Below are 23,050 nucleotides of genomic sequence, written 5' to 3' on the forward strand. Positions count from 1 at the left end.
CAATAATTTTTATTGCTGAAAAATAAGTAAAAATTTAGTCCGGACACTTTGGACTATTTTGCTTAAATTCCAGTAATTTTTTTTTGCTAAATTGATTGCTAAAAACTTAGCTGGTCAAATTTGAGCAAAATTTTGCTAATTTTCGGCCTCAGAAATTTTGTGTGTAGTCAAGCATGGCTCAGTGAAAATGATTGATTTTCGGAAGCATGTTTTGAGGTCGATCACACCAACTCGTGCTTCAACCAATTGAGCTGAAACTTCCAGAAAGTCAAAGTGATCTTCAACAGATCCAAAAGAAGAAAATAAACGTGAAATGGCTTATTGTCGTGTAAAAATACATGGTGATGTAAAATTTTGGAATTCATTTTAGATATTTGCAATATGTAGTAGGGCAAGTTTTTAGATTTGCTAAGAGTAAGCCAAATCTTCAATTGCAAGATATAAAATTCTTATTTTGCTAAGTTCCAAATTCTTTAAGGCACTCGGTTGAAGTTTTAAATTATCATTTTAAGCATTAATTTTCGAAAACTAATGTGGTTTTTAAAAGTGTGTTGATGGCCCTAATTTGGCACTAATTGTTCCTAATTGTTAACATATGTGTTCCTAATTATGGACATATAAAGGAAAAGTGTATCTGCGTGCCCAATATTTGTTACTAATTTTGCATATGATTATCTTTCTTATAAGTCAAATTAGAAAATTCTTAAAGCATGCCTTTTTGACAAAACTTTTATAATATTTTTTAGAATACGACCAGAGAAAACATACACAGCAAAAAAAATGTAACGCTGGCCGATGTAATTTACGAAGATGTTAGCAAACCGATGTATTTTTTTGGATTATCGTTTTAATATTACATTTTTTCGATGTACATTCTGCGAGCACGTCTTTTCGTGTAATATCACAACCAGCGATGTTATATCACATCAAGTAGTCAATGTTTATCCAAATTGACATTTGATTTGCTGAACGTATCAAAAAGTTGGTGGAGGTTTGCAAGGCTCTGTAAGATTTGTTTTTCTTGTGAGTATGATCAATCTTCTTGAAAAAACTTAGCAAAACCAATCAGCAAGGTTTCATTTTCTATTTTTCTCTCCAGGACAATTTCGCCCAAGGATATCGGCAAGAATGTAAAAGAAAGAAAGACTTGAAAACATCCGGAGGAAAAGGTTAGTATATTTTACGATCTGATTATCCTCATAGAGCTTATTTCCAATTTATTCTTTTAGGAAGGAGCTGTTACACACACTGGCTGTTTCTTCGTGAGGATACGGAACCTCGAACTTCAAATCTTGCTGATACGGTGCCTTAGTTATATTGCTCTATTTTGATAAAAGTCAGCAATGAAAGACAGTTGTACCGCTAACGTTTCATGGCAAATTTTGTGGTCAGAAATTCAAGTGCAATGTTTCGACAGGATTTCCATAGTTGCAGCACAATCGGTGCCGCTGGATATGTTGGGCACGGGAACCTGTCTTCGTAAAGGATTAATGAGAGAGTATCTACTTCCTATCCGGACGACCCACAAATGACAGTTCTCACTTAGGATAAGAATTTTTTGTAACAGAACGATGATATTTTCAAATAAATTATCTGCCAACAGTTTGAATAAAATTTCTCAGTTTAATTCTCATTCAATTTCCTGAAACTTATACTGATACTTTAAACAATAATCGTGCTCGAATTTATCTACTTCGATACATACTTTTGATGTAATTGGTTTTACATCGTTAAGATGTCATTTCGTAGTCACATCAAAACAATGTAATATTAGAGACCTTTTGCAACTCAAGTTATGTGCACGTTTTTTATGTAATATCGCAACACTTTTTTGCTGTGTACCTATTTAAATTCTACTACAAGTTTTTTTTTCAGTTTTGAAGAAAAAAGCGGATGTTGAGCTTATATAAAATCAATCTTTTCATTTTTAGAATTCGGACAGATGAAACTTGCTTTATTTCAACAATTTTGTTTCATTTAACATTTACCATATTTGAATAAATAGATAATTTGAAGTAATGGATACAAATAAGTTTACAACGTATTTCATTTAGAATCTTTCGATCGATAATATCAATATACTGTGCTTTGAGCAGTTTTCAGCTGAAATATGTGTTTAAAAGTTCTAAATACACATAAGCAGACATCTGTTCTCTATACATTGGAATAATTTTTATGTTGAAATCTCCTGCAATTTTCGAGAAAACTATTTTATTGTTAAAGTAAAGAACAAATTATTCAATGATTCAAATTAACGGGTGTTAAATAAAAAATGAAAATGTTTTCAATACCGTTCAGTAACTCAAATAAAGAGCGTAAAATTTTCGTTCTGCAAGAAAATTGCTCTTTGGGCTCCCTAGAAACAGCGTTGCCAACCTTCCAGTTTTTTCTGGGATCTTCCAGATTTTTAAGTGTCATCCAGAAATACAGACCTTATGTTGTCTGGTCCAGACTTTTCATAAATTATCCAGATTTGTCCAGAAATTTCTATAAGCTCAACGTTTTAATAAAACAAAATATACTATTGAAATCCAATAGCTCATAATGGCAACGCTGAATTTACTGAGAAGCAAAAGTCAGAAGTTTTTTGGACAGCTAAATGGGTCTAAGTATTCGGTTGTTCAAGCTTTCATTCACATATACACAGGCATTGATTATTTTCAAGTAATGAGTATTGATCCCTAGACTACAATATTGCGATCTGGCGACCAAAAAAAAAGGTCGTCACCTATAAAGTTAGCCATCCAGACTTTTCCAGACATTTTTTTCAAAATCTTCCAGACATTTCTGATAAACAGTTGGCATCCCTGCCTAGAAACAGTAGGCGTGTTTGGTTTTGCTAGTTTGAATTTAGTCAAAGCAAAGATGGCGTCGAAACAGCACGTGCTCCGCGAACGCATTGTACGGTTCTACGAAACGCATTTCCAGCAAGAAAAAAAGTTCACGGTGGCACATTTTAAGGAAGAAAATGTACCTGTCAGTACGGTATATCGTATCCTGGGTTCCCTGAACGTAGAGCGGAAGTTCGGAAGTGGTCGTCCGGTGACGATAATGACGAAGCAGAGGAAGACATCGTTAAAGAAGCTGTTTGACAACAAGGACGCAACCAGCCTACGTGACGCCGGTCGGAAATATGTCTGCTCCCACGTATTGATCCATCGTACCCTCAAGATGGAAGGAATCGTCTGCAGGAAGAAGACGAGGTTGCCGGAGTACACGGAGGAGCAGATTGAGACGGTTAAATTGCAGTGTCCAAAACGCATATTCCAGGAAATGATAATTACTACTCCAGCGACAAGTAATCCACACCGGCTGAAGTGAAATACAAGTTCAAGCACAAGTTTGAAAAAAAGGTTGCATCGACATTTCCGACCGGGGCATTTCAAAGCCTTGGTTTGAGCCGAGCGGTCTGGCAATCAACCAACAAATCTATCAAGAACAGTGCCTCGAAAAAATCATGCTGCCGTTCCTGAACGAGCATCACGCGGATGGGAAGTACGTCTTCTGGCCGGAGAAGGCGTCTTCCCATTACGCCAAGAAGACGCTGGCGTACCTTGAGGAGATGCCGAAAGATCGTAACCCAACATACTTGCTTCAGTGCCACCCAATAGAGGATTTCTTTGGCTCACTCAGTGCCCTAGTGTATAAAAACAATTGGAGGGCCAAGGACACGAAGCAACTGACTACAAGAATCCGGAATTGTATCCGCAAAATGGACGTAAGTGCCGTACAACGTTCTTGTGAGAGCATCGCGACAAAGTTGCGTCGAACATCAGACCACGGCCCTTACTCAAACATTCATTGACATTTTTTTTTTTGAAGAAAATACATTATGTTATTAATAAAAAATTTTGAAATCGATGAAAAAAAAAATAACAATGTTTTTATATGTGATTGAAAAAATTCTCATTTTTTTTATTTAACACCCGTTATTTTCAAACAAATAATTAAAAGGAAATTGAAATCGTTCACCACTTAATGGGCAACGCCGGAAGTTGCATCAAACGTTGCCGGGCCACAGCCCGTGGCGTAGAGGATAGCCTTCCAGTCTTCTAAGCCAACGGTCATGAGATCGAATCCCGGTCAAGGCATACATGGTACACTTTCTGTGGGTTGGTGGTTTTAGCATTTATAAGATGCTAGCCATCATATCCTCGAAAGATGTACGCTTAGAGTTAAGTGAAGGGAAACTCTTCGAGGAAACATAAAGTTTCATTGAGATCCTGCATGTGTTTGTGTTTATTTTCAAAGATGTTCACCCTGGTCAGCGTTTTTTCTTTGTATTCCAATTCATTTACCTTCATCCATTCGGAACTCCGTGACTTTCTCGGTCTTTTATGATAATTGATTCCAACACTTCACTGATCACCACCACCAGCCCCACCGCTATCAGCAAACCGCAATTTCGGTACATTTGCTCGTGCAGTGAGCCCCGATCCTCTGCGATCTTACGACATGGGCTGGGACTTGGGTTACCATTTTCTCCAGACTTTTCGCTTAGATTTTAGGATGATGCTACAAATCATAATCTTGAGTGAAAACTAATAAACTTTAACCGCGAAAGAAAGGAACACAATGGATCTGTCATGTTTTACATAGTTTTTTATGTAAAATTATATCCCATCTTTGCTTTCTATATAATGCAGTGTAAATTTATTGCAATGAATTTAATTTTACACTTTTTATTATAAATCGATGAAAAATAGTTAGAAATTACATCGTTTTTTAATTACACCAGGGAAAAAATAGATGCCACATGTTTTAGATTGGGACTGTTCCTGTGTACAGTCGCTTGTAAGCTTGTATATCATCCAAAATGGATCGGAATGCGACAGTCAGTTCGGCAGAATTGGACGTTTCGACAATTTTAGCCACCCCGTCGGCAAAATATCGGACCCGCCTGAAGAAATCACTCATTCCGGCGGCTGCCGGTATGTTACACTTCTTGACAAATGTACTCTTGAACATTTCTTTCAACCATCTAGTATCAGCGGAGTTTTTCTCAATTTTCGGAATGAGGACCGCCACATCGCTTGCTGGTAGCGGTGTCTTCGCTATCACCGACAGGAAGTTACGGATGTCCTGATCAGTTTTCAAGAAAACATCAAGCTTGGGTTGACCGATGTAGTTCTTAAGGGCCTGCGCATTGGCTTTAATGGTTTCAACAACTGTTTGACCATCTTTGGTTCGATCGGAAATTGCGTCCGGTAGGGTGGTTTTGGCGGCTGCCACGTGCAAAACCTGTAGAGAGGAGTTTGTCATTCATTATTCAGATTTTACAGAAAATATACATAAATCATAATTTACTTATGACTCACCGCTAAAATACAAGTTAAACCGAAACACAGCAAAAATTTCATTTTGCAGATTCAACTGTTGTATGGCTTTCTTTTATTTGCATCTTTTATAGTTGGAATCCAGATTTCGGCTCAAGAAATATTGACAGCTGTTCTGAACAGAAAAAAGTAGATCAACAAAAAATATTCGACAACGTTTATGTTAGGGTGTCGAGCCCGTAGTAAATGATTTTTTTTTTGAAAATTTGATTTCCAGTACACTCTTTAATAAGGCTTGTACCACTTAGAATCGGGTGACATACAATTTCCGATTTCTCCATGAGAAAATAACGTACAAAATTGGAAAAATTTTTTCAGAGTTTTTCTTGAACTTAGAAAAAACACAAGAAAATGGTTCTACTGTTTTGATCAATTGTTATCTTTCAGATTACGAATTTTGGAAACAACAGTCGTGCGTCTTTTCGGAAAAAAATGAAAAGTCACTACAATGGCAAATTTCATCAACTGTATCGGCCATTTTTTCTACAACTTGGCCATATCAGATGATAATTTGATTGATTTGCCACTCTTTACACTGAACCCAAATTCACTCTTAAAATAGGGGAGATGGGGGCATAATGGCCACCTTAAGGAAAACGGTTATTTAACCATAGAAAATAGCTATAATATGGAGGTTACATTATTGTTTCGTGTTCAGACACTTGAAAAGCCTATTCCCTAACGGGCTGAAACGTGAAAAACTAGATGAAAACGTTAAAAAATGCATTTTAAAAAATTTTGCCAAATGCTGAAAACCAGCCACTGTGGAGGCATAATGAGAACCCCCCCTGAGGCAGTATGAGCACCATTAATCAGAGCAAGATGTGCGTTTTTGCCGGGGAATCTAGCAGCGAATTCAATTCGATGAAGTCAGGTGAGTCGTAGATTCATCAAACAAAGCAATAACAAAATAATCTAGGTCTGTTTGTAGAATACAAACAATTAACGCACGCTCATACATTAAGTGCTTTGTTCAGAGGATGATGCTGCTAGCCGTATAATGTAACAATAAAAAAATCGATCATGAATTGTGAATGGAAAAAAATCACCTCGAACAGAAATCTAACTCTAGTCTTTTGATTACCTCTCCGACACCTTACCAATAGGCTGAATTGTCGGATGAAAACTAGTCAAGGTGTGCCGCTATAAATCAATTTTAATTCGCTGCTAGATTCTACGGCAGAAAAGTTCATTATGCCTCGATAATATGGTGCTCTATATGCCCCTAGTCAACAAATTTAAGTAAAAACGTGTTTTAAAATTGATAAAAGTGAAAAATCAAAAATTTTATGATGGTGAAAATTGAGAAACAATGTGTACATCATGTTGCAGTGCGTACATTATAGATCAAGGTGATTTTAAGATCATAAGAGCTTATTTCGTGGTGCTCAAAAATTATAATATTTTCGTAACTTGAGAACCAAGCTAGTTTTTTTTAAATATCTCTGTAAAAATGATAAGGAGATTCCTTTTTTTGTGAAAAATTAATACTATAGGAAGTACGAAACAAATCCTCATGAAAATTTGGCAATTGGCAATTGGCATCACTGCCTAAAGTAGACGCTCGTTTCGCCCGCGATATATTTTCATAAATTTTTCCGGTTTTAACTCAACTTAAATTACGGAACTTAGTATAAAGTGGAAGAATATATGTCTAACAGCAAGAGACTCTCCTTTTTAAGTGCTAAACATTAAAATCTGGACTTAATAGCAAAGTTTTAAAATCGCACACTTAACCTCAATTCGAAGCTTGACTCTACTGAGGCTGTGCTAAGTGTCTATGTCTGTGTGATTGTGTGGAATTCGTGGTGTGTAGTGCATATATCACCATCATGGGCGACCGTGAAGTATGTGGATGCTGTGGTCGGAAGAATCCTCCCGTCAGAGGATCCAAAGGAGATACCAAAAACACGAAATCTATCGGATGGATTGGTTGCGATGCATGCAATAAATGGTTTCACACTCGATGTGTACGGATTCAGGATTCGCTAATACCCGAGTTAGACAACTACGATTATGCCTGTGAAAACTGCTGCTTACGTGGAATCCTCACTCCGACTCCTACTATCCCTTCGAGTCTACTTTCCGACCAAATTCGTGAAATTGCTGAACTGACATCCCATCTGAAGAAGTTACAAGAAGACCTAGCTAATCTACGTGCCAACAACAAGAAACAGATAGACAATCTTCGGCATCACCTGTCAGAAGCCAATCGACAAATGGAACGACGTAGCATCCAGAGTAAATTACTTGACAACGTAGGCAGTAATCTTGAACAAATTGAATCTGCTGCTAAGATTGCCAAAATGTACTCCCGTGACTTGAACAATTTTCGAATCGCAATCAACAAAATTCCCTTCCGTGAGAGCGAGAACCTGAAAGACATTCCTACGATAATTGTCATTCTTGATGACTGCCATCTGAGTCAGGTGAGTCGTAGATTCATCAAACAAAGCAATAACAAAATAATCTAGGTCTGTTTGTAGAATACAAACAATTAACGCACGCTCATACATTAAGTGCTTTGTTCAGAGGATGATGCTGCTAGCCGTATAATGTAACAATAAAAAAATCGATCATGAATTGTGAATGGAAAAAAATCACCTCGAACAGAAATCTAACTCTAGTCTTTTGATTACCTCTCCGACACCTTACCAATAGGCTGAATTGTCGGATGAAAACTAGTCAAGGTGTGCCGCTATAAATCAATTTTAATTCGCTGCTAGATTCTACGGCAGAAAAGTTCATTATGCCTCGATAATATGGTGCTCTATATGCCCCTAGTCAACAAATTTAAGTAAAAACGTGTTTTAAAATTGATAAAAGTGAAAAATCAAAAATTTTATGATGGTGAAAATTGAGAAACAATGTGTACATCATGTTGCAGTGCGTACATTATAGATCAAGGTGATTTTAAGATCATAAGAGCTTATTTCGTGGTGCTCAAAAATTATAATATTTTCGTAACTTGAGAACCAAGCTAGTTTTTTTTAAATATCTCTGTAAAAATGATAAGGAGATTCCTTTTTTTGTGAAAAATTAATACTATAGGAAGTACGAAACAAATCCTCATGAAAATTTGGCAATTGGCAATTGGCATCACTGCCTAAAGTAGACGCTCGTTTCGCCCGCGATATATTTTCATAAATTTTTCCGGTTTTAACTCAACTTAAATTACGGAACTTAGTATAAAGTGGAAGAATATATGTCTAACAGCAAGAGACTCTCCTTTTTAAGTGCTAAACATTAAAATCTGGACTTAATAGCAAAGTTTTAAAATCGCACACTTAACCTCAATTCGAAGCTTGACTCTACTGAGGCTGTGCTAAGTGTCTATGTCTGTGTGATTGTGTGGAATTCGTGGTGTGTAGTGCATATATCACCATCATGGGCGACCGTGAAGTATGTGGATGCTGTGGTCGGAAGAATCCTCCCGTCAGAGGATCCAAAGGAGATACCAAAAACACGAAATCTATCGGATGGATTGGTTGCGATGCATGCAATAAATGGTTTCACACTCGATGTGTACGGATTCAGGATTCGCTAATACCCGAGTTAGACAACTACGATTATGCCTGTGAAAACTGCTGCTTACGTGGAATCCTCACTCCGACTCCTACTATCCCTTCGAGTCTACTTTCCGACCAAATTCGTGAAATTGCTGAACTGACATCCCATCTGAAGAAGTTACAAGAAGACCTAGCTAATCTACGTGCCAACAACAAGAAACAGATAGACAATCTTCGGCATCACCTGTCAGAAGCCAATCGACAAATGGAACGACGTAGCATCCAGAGTAAATTACTTGACAACGTAGGCAGTAATCTTGAACAAATTGAATCTGCTGCTAAGATTGCCAAAATGTACTCCCGTGACTTGAACAATTTTCGAATCGCAATCAACAAAATTCCCTTCCGTGAGAGCGAGAACCTGAAAGACATTATCTTTAAAGTATTGAGTCTCCTCAATATCCCCGAAACGATGTCACACGTAACCCACTGTTTCCGTCTTCCTGTCAAACCTTCAAAGTGGTCAGATCGTTCTCTCTCTCCTACGATAATTGTCATTCTTGATGACTGCCATCTGAGGAATAAGGTACTGCAACAGTATTATAAAATGTTCAAGGATAGCAAACTCTGTAACCTGGATCCAGAAACTTCTCTCAATTACCGATTTACACTAAATGAAGTTTTGTCCGTTCCTGTTTTTCGTATCCGTAATCTCGCTCTGCGACTCAAATATAAAAAACTTGTGGAATCTGTCTTTATTCGTAACGGGAAAGTTTCTATCCGCCTACCAAAACAAAATCAATACATTTTAGTCAAGAATATTGAACATCTGCAGGAGCTGACACGTCAAGAAAAAGAATGCAACGATTCATCTGTTTTCTACGATGCAGAGGCTGAACTATCAAACTCTACACTAATATAGCTAAAAACGCACTACTATCCGTCGAAGTTTTTCCAGTTACTATCATGTCTAACTCTAACTCATCTAATTTATGTATTGGTCACCTGAACGTTCGAAGCCTAGAGAAACATATTGATGGAATTAAGTTGCTTCTCGACAAAAAACAGTATCATTTTTTTGGATTAACTGAAACTATGCTGAAACCATCATCACCTGTTGGCCCGATCCGTATCCCATCCTACAATTTCATCCGTCACTCACTCCCTAACAAACATGAGAGACGCACGAGGTCACACGGAGGAATAGGGTTTTATGTGAAAAAAGGTATCAAAGCAACACCGATCCTTAGGTCCGTTCATGATCCTGCTATCCCTGTGAATCAAAGACTGGAATATTTAGCCGTTCAAACTAAAATTAATCTACTGAACATCTGTGTCGCTGTCATCTATAATCCATGCGGGACGAACCCACATTTTGCACAAACGTACGAGAAATTTTTGTCGGATCTACTTGCTTTCGACTTCGATAGAATATACATCTTGGGAGACTTCAACATCAACGTGGCGCCGCAGCAGTCGTCACCAAACTTACTAGCACTCAACCGGATTCACTCATCGTTCAACCTTACCATTTTGCGTACCCCTCCTACCAGAATAACCGAACATTGCTCTACTACTATTGATCTGCTTATCACAGACACTCCGCAACATGTGTTAAAAGCAAGGACTGCCACTGCCAACTCCATCTCGGACCACGAAATTGTATATTTTGTGGCTGATATTCGTGTCCCTAAACCTCCTCCACAAAGTATAAAAGTGCGCAGCATAGAAAGAATTGATTTAGTTCAGCTACACCTCGATTTCCAGAGAATCGATTTTGCACCGTTTTTTGATACTCGTGATATAAATCAGAAAACCGAACATCTATCAACCCAACTCCAATCCCTTCTGAACACACATGCTCCAGAAAGAACTATTAATGTCCGTGATAAGCGCACACCCTGGATCACCAGCGAGATAGAGCGTACCATTGCACTTAGGGATCTAGCATACTCGCTCTATGTACGTAATCCCAACCGGTTCAAAGGAGATCCTCAATGGACAGATTACATCACAATACGCGACAGGGTCAGAACTTTGATCTCCAAGGCTAAGAAGCGATATGCCGACAGATGTTTTTCGAACGACTTGCCTCCCAAAAAACTGTGGTGCAACTTACGAAGAGAAGGAATACATAACAATTCCAAGACGACTACTCCTAGCCCAGACTTCGATGCCAACGTTCTAAATAACTTTTTTACAAACGGACATCTTGCTCTTCAGTCACAACCTCAATCGTACTCAAACTACACTATTGCACTCGATGCAGACAACAACGAAAATAACAACAATGGTAACAGTGATTTCTACTTTCAAAGCACATCCGTTAACGATATTTCCAAAAAGCTTTACGAAATCCAATCTAATGCGACCGGCTCAGACGACATTCCAGTAAATTTCCTCAAGATGTTGTGTCCGTTTATTCTACCTGTACTATGTCATCTGTTCAATAGCATTATAGCCAATAGTAGATTTCCGACTGTTTGGAAAAAGGCTATTGTTACACCCATCCCGAAAGTCCACTGCCCGACAGGTCCTAAAGACTTCAGACCCATCAGTGTTCTTCCTGCTATGTCCAAGCTGCTTGAAAAGGTTCTGCTAGCACAAATTACTGAGTATCTCACACAACACAACCCTCCCCTTCTTGCCGACAATCAATCCGGATATCGCAAAGGTTATTCCACGACGACAGCTTTAGCAAAAGTAACACACGATATTCAGAATAACCTTGATAATGGCCAATGCACAGTTATGGTCCTAGTTGACTTTTCTTTGGCATTTAACTGTGTCAACCATCAGTTGTTAGCTAGAAAGCTAAGCTCGGAATTTGGGTTTTCCATACCTGCTATAGATTTGGTAGCATCTTTTCTATCAGACCGTTGCCAAGTGGTGCGCTGTAACAATCAAATCTCAAACGAACTACCACTTAGAGATGGAACACCACAAGGCTCATGTCTAAGTGCTCTACTATTTAGCTTGTATATAAACAGCCTTCCTTCCTTATTGAACTGTAGTTATCAGCTGTATGCTGATGATCTACAAATATACACGAATGGACCTGTGTCTGAAATTGATCGACTTGTGGCGAGAATTAATTTGGAGCTGAGGAAAATCGAACAATGGAGTAGGAAGAACTTTCTGTCACCGAATCCCAACAAAACCCAGGCAATAATTTTTACCAAAGTAGGCTCCGTGTGCCCATCAGAAAACATAGTTTTTGTAACCAGCCTATTCAGCTTACGGAAAAAGTAAAAAACCTGGGCCTTACGATGGATCACAACCTAAATTGGGCCAACCACGTGAACGAGATATCAGCGAAAGTTTTCCAAACCCACAGAACTTTCCGAAAGTTCCAACCCGTCCTCACGGTCCCGATTCGGTTGAAGCTAGTCCAAGCTGTCATCATCCCTATGTTCCTGTATTGCGATGTAGTTTACTTTCCGGGTTTATCAGCAGCCAGAAAAGACCAACTGCTTAGGTGCTTCAAATCAGCCGCAAGATTTGTGTACAGCCTGAGACGGAGGGAAACTACAGAGGTCGCCAGAAAACGTATCCTTGGTTGCGAACTCCTGGACTACTATCACAGACGCATATGTTGTTTTATGCGACAAGGATACAACGAATGCCTGCCAACATATCTCCTCAACCATTTACAACGTGGAAGAAATGATCGAGCCAAATGCTTTATTATACCACAGCATACTACGACATCAAGAAAAAGTGTCCTGATCTACGGCGCTTCATGCTGGAACTCCCTGCCTTTATCGACAAGGCAGGCTAGTTCATTGACTGCTTTCAAAACGGCCTTGAATCGAGTTTAGTTGATAATATAGTTTGTTTTTCTTTTATTTATTAACACTCAATAAGTAGAATATTCTCAAGAATTGTTTTCCTTAACCTGACTATAAAGTTAATTGTAACTAACAGGCTACGTTGAAGTTGATAATCAATAAATTACAAATTACAAATTTATTTAAGAAAATACGCACTTTCGTAGAAAAGCGTAGTTCTCATTATGCCTCGGGTGCTCGTTATGCCCTCATCTCCCCTACACATGATTTTTCACTTAAAAACAAGGATCCAGTGATTTTCTTCCATTCAAGTGCGACATATACATTTCACTTGGCAGTCACTTAAGTGCAAGTGCAAGTGAATTCATCCACATTCACTTCAGTCGTCACTTGAATTTGAAGTGAGAAAAAATATTCACTTCCCCATCACTTGAATTTCAAGTGAATGTCAGGTTGTAATTGTGTTTATTTTCAGAGTTCAAAATGGCAAATTCTTAAGAGCAGCGTTTAAAGCTTATGCTGGATTTGGATTTTCCCAATTCTTTAATAGGCGATTTTGGCGGTAGTTTGTGTTAAACGTGATGTAAGAAAAAGTTATTTAAGGCTGTTATCATGTTTCAGCTTGTGGGTTGAACGGGACAGATTTTCTGGTATGCAGCAGGGAAGATTTAGAAGTCGCACTATCCGCAGTAACCGATCTGTATTTTGGCAGTAACCGCCATAAATTTATGGCGAAAGCGTAATGTAAGTATTTGAAATCGTAGTGCTGTTCTATAAATGTTCTTTTATTTAAAAACGCGAGAGATAATCAACTAGGAACTTACTTAGAAACTCAGATAAATTTCACTCGAACGTCATAGTGTAATTCACTTGACCGGTCACTTAAGTGAATTCACTTGACCCATCACTTAAAATTCAAATGAAATTACGTATGGCGAGAATTTACTACAGATGTCACTTATTTTTTAAGTGAAAATTATTTTGGGTGTACAATTTACGCTTGATTATTGCCCAATGTCTTTCGATGGAACGATAGTGTGAGCAGTTTGGTGAATTAAAACTTAATTAAAAACATCAAAATTATTCTGCTGGTACCATTACAATAAAGTCCGTTTCTCATAGAATCTGGTCGGATAAAATATATCATTTCTCCGCAAAGAAATAACGTACAACAAAAGTAGAAATGACATTTTGTAGGGTTTTTATTGCACTTTAAGGAATAAAAATCTCATTCGTCAGCTTTTCGGATGATTTTTCGAACTTTTTTTGTGATATCATCCATTATTTTCTGCACAGTTCTGCTGGTAACCTCATTCGCCATCTTGTTCCACCACTTTTCCATTTGAGCGGGTTTTTTCATGGTTCTGCCACATTTCTTCAGTTTGCCCTCAACTATTGCCCAATATTTCTCGTTGGGACGAAAATCTGGACAGTTTGGTGGATTGATACTTTTTTCAACAAAATCTATCTTGTTCTCCTTATACCACTTAACGACATCCCGGCTGTAGTGGCAGCTTGCCAGGTCCGGTCAGAACTTCACCGGACCTTTGTGGGACCGAATGAATGGCTAAACCCTCTTCTGGAGACATTCTTCTTTGTAAACATTTCCATTCATTGTGTCCCCAGTGATGAAAATCTTAGTCTTCTTCCCACAACTGCAGATCCCTTGCCAAATCATCAACTTACATGCAAATTTATCTGCGAAAACAAACTTGAATCTACCCGCAACATTTGCTTTACGCTTCGCAAGGTAAAATTTGTTACCGGGTATTTGTCCAAAATCCATTTTGACGTAAGTTTCGTCGTCCAACAAAATGCATCCGTTGTACTTGGTCAAAACTTTCTCGTACAACTTCCTTGCCCTGGTTTTGGCAACCAGGTTTTGTTTCAGCGTCCTGTTGGGGTGTTTGCTTGCATGATACGACCGCAAGCCTTCTCGCAAACAAATTCGTCGAGTTTCGTCTTGAACTTTTTCGCCAAATCACGCAAGTAGATTCCAGGATTATTGTGAACTGATCGAATTACCTTTGCTCGCAGCTTCCGGTCATATGTTCCATTTTTCGCCTGGTTTGTTTTGCTCGATCCACCGTAAGGGTCTCCCGGTAACGTTGCAGCACCGAATTTACAGTCGATTTTGGATATTTCAGGAATTTCGCGATCCTTACCCCTGACCAGGTTGGTTTCTCTACGTGAGTGTGCAGAATTTTCTCTCGCCTTTCGCGTTCCATCGTCGATAACTTTTGACTGACTGCTTCAATCTTGATGAAATTTTCACCACTAAGTAAACAAACCCTTCGGATCAAAACACTGTCAATAGATTTGCGATGTGGCAACTAGGGGCGCTGCAGTAAATGAAAAGATGCGACCAGATTCTATGTGAAACAGACTTTATATCCCAGAATTTGTGGCAGCTAGCAAGATCTGACTTGAACCTCACAGGGTACCAAGCAAGGGTAAGTTAGCTTTTACGTAAATTTTTTCGTAGTAAATGCTATACATATTTCCAATCACGTTCTTACATTCATAACACCTAAACAGTTAAAAAAAATTACGATAGCCTGATGAGACGGTAATCGTTGGTCTACTGCTGGCATGGGTTCGATTCCCATCTCGTTACTGGGTGTTAAGTGTCAATCTTAAGTTGTTCACGTTTATTCAGTCTGTGAGGCCTAAATCGGCTAAGACGGCGTATGCCTTTTTTAAATGACCATCAAGATTTTCAAACCAGAACTCTTTCAGGGAAATTATACGAAAATACTAGATTTTTTTCTACTTTACAGTTCGTTCACCTGTAAACTTTCTCCTGGCTGGCTGTTAAAACAACAGAAGTGGAGTTAAAATTTGTTTTGTCACTCATCAGAGGTGCAAAGAGATCCCATCATGAAACATGCAGTGCCGATTCTAACAGCCCGACGTCAGCTCCGAAAAAATCATCTTGCAAAGTTGCAGACTGATTCTATTTTCCTTACGTGCAGAGCGTCGAACGTGTCTGCAAGTAAAAGTCGCGATGACTGCACGTTACGAAAATTTCAAACTTGCAAGCCCGAAGATAAAATCCCTTGAGCCGAACAGAAAGAATCATTTCCGAAGATAGCTACAGTCTGCCTGCAAGTTGCTTGCATGCAGCGCGATGATGCGATGTACGTTTGCAAATTTGCAAGTTGCAACTTACAAGTTACAGGACGGTGGACTCGTTCTTGTGCGGTTGGATTCGTTCCACTAACCTAGGACCGACCGAACCGAATCCATGGAGAAAGAAAGTGATATGCCGAAGAGCCACAGCCACCGACCATCAATTCAGTTGCCGTTCAGCCATCGAAGCGTGCGTGTGTAGCGTATGTACATGGTTGTCTGCAAAACACTCGGCGCGCCGCCGTACTACAGAAGTAAGGACATGTTGGAGTTGTTGTTGTTGTTGGTGCCTTCGTGCTCGTTTCGTTTCCTTCTAAGACGGATTCGAAAGGAAGTGGTGCCCAAATTTTATTTGAGTTTTCAATGATCATTCTAGGGTGTTTAAGATAAATCATCAAAGCAAATAAAAACTAGTTTGTTTTGATTATAACTTTGTCATCTTACAAGTTATTTATGAATACAAAAGTGTTAATAAAAGCTTATCTTAAAAATGTTGGAAAATCATCTTTATTGTTTTATAACACAGCTGCGGCCCGAAAAATTCAATCCATTCTCCATGGATAGGATCACTTGATAAAATAGAATCACATATTAAAGATTCAGTATTGAGAGCAGGGTTGCCAACATTCACAAATTCAAGGAGCTTGAAAATAAAAATCAAAGAAAATCAGGTTAACATAAAATGATCGAGCTGAGTGCCTTTTTTGGTCACCGTTGTAAAATGAAATGGAGTTGATACACATTACCGTTCATAGTTCTATTAAATAAGCTAAGTGCTCACTGTCACTTCAACCTTTAAACGCGATGTTATTTGATTTCATGCCATTAATTCATATTTCGTATCAAAGCGTTTTTTTAATGTGATTCAGCGTTTTTCAAATATGTGATTCAGCAGTTGTTTGAAAATCTACTTTTTTGGACTTGTTTTATTTAAATTTTGATATTTGAGATACTTATCAAAGCCTTTTGCAAAAATTCTTCATAGTAGTTCTCGCGAAGTTAAACTTAAAAGTGGCAGATTTCAAAAGTTCGTTACGAAAGATACGCAAACAGTTTTAAAAACTTGAATAAAAAATTCCGATTTGTATGAAAATGTTCATTCATGTTAATCCTTTAGTCAATTTATTTTGATAAAAAGTACATAAGTTGCTGACTTTGAAACATAAATCAATAATTTATTCAGTTTCCATACTTCTTATTTTGAAGATTATGCAATTGACTGATTAATGGGCGAAAGCGTGATATGTTTAACCGTGAAACGTCCAGCTTTTTATAAGCAGTTTCGTAATATCTGAGATAAATAGCAACCGTTGAGTAAGATTTTTAAAATTTAAGTTTCTACGAAGACTGCAAGTAATTTTGGCTTTGAAGTAAAAGAAATTTTTTCTTCCTTCTGTTGAGACGAAATTCTGATGAAATTTTATACCACAATGAATTATAGATATTTTTCAAAGTATAACTTAAAACGCTTTACAGTCTTCAGCAAAGAAGTAAAAAATAATATATAGACAGTGATTGATTTATCATAGCACTGATTTTTAAAAGCCTTATCAGTAATACTGGATGCGATAGACAAAATCTGACCAAAAATTCGAGTTCAGGACGCGAAATTAATTAAAAACAAGTTATAAAACTTTGACAGAAGATTCGAATCAAACAGTGTGTGAAGTTTTTGAGTTCAAGGTTGGAATGACGACGAGCAAGCACTGAATTTCTATTGAGTTTTGTACCGATCTGTAAAAACTTTCTGTAAAAACTGTAGATAACTTGGTAAAGATGACGTGATTCTTATACATGTCTAAGCAAATGAAACTGAATTCTAAAATTGAAATTCACACAATTTAATCTGTGATCCTACTAATCAAGTGATCCTGCCTTTGGAGAATCGATTGAATTTTTCGGAACGAAACTTTAAAGAATTTTAAGGCAGCTCTGTTATAAAACAATATAGATGAATTTCCAACAGAGTTTGGATCAGTTTTAATTAACAACTTTGTGTTCATAAATAACTTGTAAAATGACAAAGTTATAATCAAAACAAATTTGCTTGTATTTGCTTTGATGATTTATATCAATCACCCTGGTATGATAATTGAAAATTCAAATAAAATTTGGGCACCACTTCCTTTCGAATCCGTCTTAGAAGAAAACGAAACGAACACGAAGGCACCAACAACAACAACTTCAACATGTCCTTGCTCTTGTCGTACGGCATGCCGCTTCGCTGGCTGAACGGCAACTGAATGGATAGTCGACGGCACCTCGGCCTATCATTTTCTTCCTCCATGCCATGGATTCGGTTCGGTTTTAGGTTGGGTTGGGGTGGATCAAATCGAACCGCACAAGAACGGGTCTACGGCAGTGTTACCACATCCAAATCTGTACCGCTCATCGAAAAAATCTTTTTCATCTGTACCGAAAACTCAAAAATCTGCACCAAAATCTGTACCGAAGAAAACAAAGTTCTGCATTCAATGTGTTGATATGTGAACATTTTGTTTCCTTAATTTTAATCTTAATAAAGATAGATACTTTATTGCACATAGTACAGTTTTTTATTTAAACAGTTTTTGGTGAAACTCATTTAATCATTTTAATTTCTCTCTCTTAAAAAAACTGAAATTAAAAAATATTTTTCATAACAAACACTTGCTAATGTTCATGATGTTCATATATAATTTTATTAAAACGATTCATGAGCGTTATATTTAATAGGACTTTTTTCGATCTTCACTTACTTTTCTATACTAACTTTTCGTCCTAAGGATAGCACCCAATGTGTCAACACTCAGACGATTACGAACTTTGATTTTATTGGCATTTACTTGCGAGAAAATGCGCTCCACCACTGCTGACGAGTGGGGGATTATAATCAGATATTTAATTATATGTATTATTATTATTTATTATTTAAAACTAGTTTATTAAAGGCCTTTTACTTTTACAAAGTTTCAATGTGCCGAGTGTATTCGTTTCACTAGGTTAGTAGGGAAGGGGGCCGTAATAGTCGCAGCGACTCAACAGTTAAAAAAAAAACTTTAAACAAGGGAAAAGGAAGGGATTTATAGGGGTTATTCTCCAATATCAGTTTTCCATTAGGGTCCGGTGGTGGCCTCCTGTAGCTGTGGTTTCGGTAGCTACGGTTTGGTATCAGTTTCCGATCTTTATTTAATTATATGTAGAAAATTTGGAAATCTAATTGTTCCTTCGTGTACTTTACAGTAAGGAACTACTATCGTCAGAAAAAGATAGGCTAACTTTTGACTTATTTTCTATAAAGTTTTCAATAAACTGGATGAGACAAAATATAGAAACTTTTTTTCAGTTTTTAAAAGTGAAAAATCTGTACAAATCTGTACCAAATTTTGAAAATCTGTCATCTGTACGTACAGATTCTGTACCAAAAATGAGCTCAAAAATCTGTACCTGTCTAGACAAATCTGTACATGTGGCAACCATGGTCTACGGTTCTGTCTGTAACTTGCAAGTTTGCAAACGTACATCGCATCATCGCGCTGCATGCAAGCAACTTGCAGACTGTAGCTATCTTCGGAAATGATTCTTTCTGTTCGGCTCAAGGGATTTTATCTTCGGGCTTGCAAACCTCTGGTTTGAAATTTTCGGAACGTGCAGTCAAAGGATTTTACCGCGCGGTTGGCTTTTACTTGCAGACAGGGTTGCCACCTATTTTCAAAAAATGTCTGGAACAATTGGGCCGAAATGTCTGGAAATGGGTATAAATGTCTGGAGTGTTGAGCTAGTCGGGGAGAATAGGATCGGAAAACGAAAAAAAACGCCCGAACATCAAATTTTTCTGATCATTTCACCGACCAGTTCAAACATTGATTCTTATATTTTCATTGCAAATCACAAATCCTTGAAAACGAAACACATCAACCACTATCTCAATGTTTGGCTATAAAAAATGATGCAACGAACTTCTATCCTCCCAACCCAGGCGTTGAGAAGCTTATTTCAATACTAAAATTTTAAAATAATACGTTATATCAAAAATTAAAAGTTCAGAATATAAACCATCGGCTTAGCAATTCATATTCCGGAATTTAGATTCATTATTTCAGATCGCAGATCCATTGATTTAAAACTACAACTTCTGCACAGAAATAAAGAGCATGTAGATTCACATGAATGGTTATTGCAAACAAACCTTTTCATTGCTAACGAATATTTTTAAATTACTTACAATATCAAAAGCCTTGTTCTCATAATTTGCAGTTTAAGTATAACATTTTTTTATAACTTGTAATTACAGCTGTGCAGTACAATTGGTATAAGCGAGGATCGCTGTAACATTGAATATCGATCTGGAAACCTAGAAAGTGATTTTTATAAGAACAATCATATTTAATAATGATTTAGAAGTGTACATAAAAAAGTTATTTATGCAGCTAGGTGCGAACAGTACATTTTTTCAAAACGTGTCAAGCATTTATCCAACGAGGCTTGTCGAGATAATTTGTGTAACACTAAATAACATAATTTGAGTACAAACGAGTTTAAACAAGACATCGTAGGTTTCGATGATTATGTATTCAGAATATCAATATTCTGATTTCACTTTTAGATAACTATTCAGGTTAAAGTTTTCGTTGAAGATAACTAACACTATTTTAAAAATCTCACCCAAATTTATCAGAGCCTAGATTGCGACGTTGAATTAGTCAATGTCTACTTTTTCAATGGTTATGAAACGTCTAAAACTGTTTTTCAATTCCTTTTGCAATTTCACAATATATACCAACAGAGCTGCTGAATGTTAACAAAAATAGTATTGATTTGATTTGGAAAGTTTGAAGCGTTTGTGTCTGGCGTAAAATTTGATAAGTTGTGATGTATGTAGATGATCCAGTTTGGAGTGTTACGTAGGCACATTATTGTGAATTTTTAATAACTACTTGTTGTAGAATGAAGTCGAAAGTTTATACTTGAAACAAATGTAAATTGATTACAGAGTTTTCGTTTCTGGTAACTGATTCGAGTTGGGGAATATGCCTATTAAACAATTTTTCCTGAGTTTTTCGGATTTTGGCTTAGAAATCATATCAGTCTTTTCATTTCAGTCTCAGGTTTCAGATTGAAATAATAAATAAGCTCGGGCATGTTAAAAAAAATTCTTGCAAACCTTACCATTTCTAAACCGCTCTTTCTCTGTCTCGAACTTGTGAAAAATGTCCGAAAAACCAGTCACATTTCGCGGACGGGACACAAGAACGCGTGTTTTTATGCCACGGAAACACCAAAAAAAGAATGACAAATAACCGCCGGCTGGTCGCATTGTATTTGGATAGGCCTTTTCACACAGCCCAGTGATGGAATAAGTTCGGGACGAAATGATTCAAAATTCTCCCAAAATACTAGACGGTTTTCGTCCGAATTCGGAATGATTCAATCTTGGTCAGAGCCATTCGGTGGGAACAAAACCCACTCGGCTGTTGATTAGAGCGAAGTGAGCTCGAACAATTCTACTCGTTCTACTCCACCCCAGTCAGTTAATGTAGTCAATGATGCAAAAAATAGATTAAAATTTTGAAAAAAAACTATGTCAATCAAAAAATGTCTGGAATTGTCTGGAAGAAATACTAAAAATCTGGAAGTCTGGATACCAAAAAAAAAGTCTGGCCGGAGGTCAAAAAGTCTGGAAGATCCAGACAAAATCTGGAAGATTGACATCCCTGCTTGCAGACACGTTCGACGTTCTGCACATAAGGGAGAAAGAATCAGTCTGCAACTTTGCAAGACGATTCTTTCGTGGCTAACGTCGGTCTGTTAGAATCGGCTAAAAGTCGTGCGCTGCATGCTACATGTAGGGATCTCTTTGCACCTCTGTCACTCATTAATGACTTTTTCGGGGTATTCTATAGCAATGACTGAATAACTGAAAAGTTTCAACTAGGTTTGACAAAGATCTATTGAAAAACGTCTTTAAAGGTTCGGAGTTAGTACAGGAATTTAATGAAAAAGTTCAGGATAGCTTTTCATGGATTGCATCGCTTGATCCCTTCTTGATCCGCCAATCCGATTGTTTTCCGGAGGAACAAGCTGCTACCCAGGGGTTTGGAATTTGACCCTAACAGCGGATGATCCACAGATTTTCATACGTGGATCTGTTCTTTAGAATGCCATGCATAATGAGGTTTTAACGCTCAAACTACCAGCAGGCGCGCAGATAGTCGAATTCGCTGGCGATACCGTGCTCATGAACACCGGCGAAACAATCGAGGAGGTAAGAGACCTTGCACTTATTTGGGGCGCATGTCAAATAATGTTGTGAAAGTGTTTCGGAAGTCATCGATTCATTGGCCTGGATTATGCTGAACTGCCATGGTCCTGGTCCATGGCAAGTGGCGTCTCCTTGCGAGCGTAGCACTGTCGAAATTTTGATACGGAGGAGCGGCCTTAAGCTCCACCATAGAGGTACAGCGCATCAGATCTAAATTACGGAGCATACATTGGTTGTGTTGTCGGCGGAATCTTGGTCAAAGCCACAAAATAAAAAGAGTAATTTTCACTAAACTTGTTTATATTAACAATATTTAGAAATGGCAACAACCATATTCCCCGTTCATAGTCGTGTACTTACGGCTCGCCTTTCACATCCTACGTTAACGAGGACCTTCATTTTCCCGGAGTTCGCACGTTCGTGTCGCGGCCCGCAGAAGCCGGCGGAACATACCTGCCTCGGAGCGGCCGATTTCGCCCCTGGCGATGCTTTTGTTAATCCTAGGCAGATGCTTATGCCGCCGTCGGAGCAGGAAACCCGACACGGCTGGAGCTGCCGAAGAGATGGGACTGGAACTAGTTACTGATGCGCCGCACTGACGCAGATGTTGAAGGAACTTGCTGCTTCTCAAGCACAGCCCACACTGGAATTCAATCGCAGTTTGAATGGAACTTCCCGACGCCGCTTGAACCATCGTCGATTGGGTTTGGAACCTGATTTCAATCGGATCCGCTCTCTTCGGGCGCAGAACACCCTTGTGTGAAACCCCTATCGGAGCGGGTTGCCCGACGCAGTTTGTGCCACCGGAGATAAATGCCGAGTTTCCTGTGCATACAGGACCATATCAGCAGATGCAGCTTTTGTCTCCTAACCCTGGCGGAGGATAAGGAGTGTTACGAAGCAAGAGCTGTTAGAGGAGTGCGTAAAGTTCAACAAGCAGTGTCAATGTTCAAGTGACAGGAAAAATGGTACGCATCGAACAACGCAAAATAGACGCATAGGCTAATCCCGCGACTTTCAGACTGGGTAAATCGGAAGTAT

The 23,050-nt window shown here is 38.2% G+C and overlaps 1 protein-coding gene and 1 long non-coding RNA gene across 2 annotated transcripts; one reads left to right on the forward strand and one right to left on the reverse strand.

Annotated features, from left to right (window-relative positions):
* Nucleotides 1–915: 915 nt before the first annotated feature.
* Nucleotides 916–1,564, forward strand: LOC129743679 (uncharacterized). The gene is made up of 3 exons (XR_008736653.1): nucleotides 916–1,023; nucleotides 1,100–1,169; nucleotides 1,230–1,564. It is a non-coding gene; the product is annotated as an uncharacterized LOC129743679 (long non-coding RNA).
* A 3,070-nt stretch (nucleotides 1,565–4,634) lies between these two features.
* LOC129742640 (uncharacterized) lies at nucleotides 4,635–5,364 on the reverse strand. The gene is made up of 2 exons (XM_055734569.1): nucleotides 5,319–5,364; nucleotides 4,635–5,241 (listed from the first exon to the last, which is right to left on the reverse strand). The coding sequence occupies exons 1-2, from the start codon at nucleotides 5,358–5,360 to the stop codon at nucleotides 4,762–4,764; spliced, it is 522 nt and encodes a 173-aa protein (XP_055590544.1). The 5' UTR covers nucleotides 5,361–5,364; the 3' UTR covers nucleotides 4,635–4,761.
* Nucleotides 5,365–23,050: the final 17,686 nt, after the last annotated feature.

The sequence above is a fragment of the Uranotaenia lowii genome, chromosome 2, assembly GCF_029784155.1.
Source record: "Uranotaenia lowii strain MFRU-FL chromosome 2, ASM2978415v1, whole genome shotgun sequence".
NCBI classification, from domain to species: domain Eukaryota; kingdom Metazoa; phylum Arthropoda; class Insecta; order Diptera; family Culicidae; genus Uranotaenia; species Uranotaenia lowii.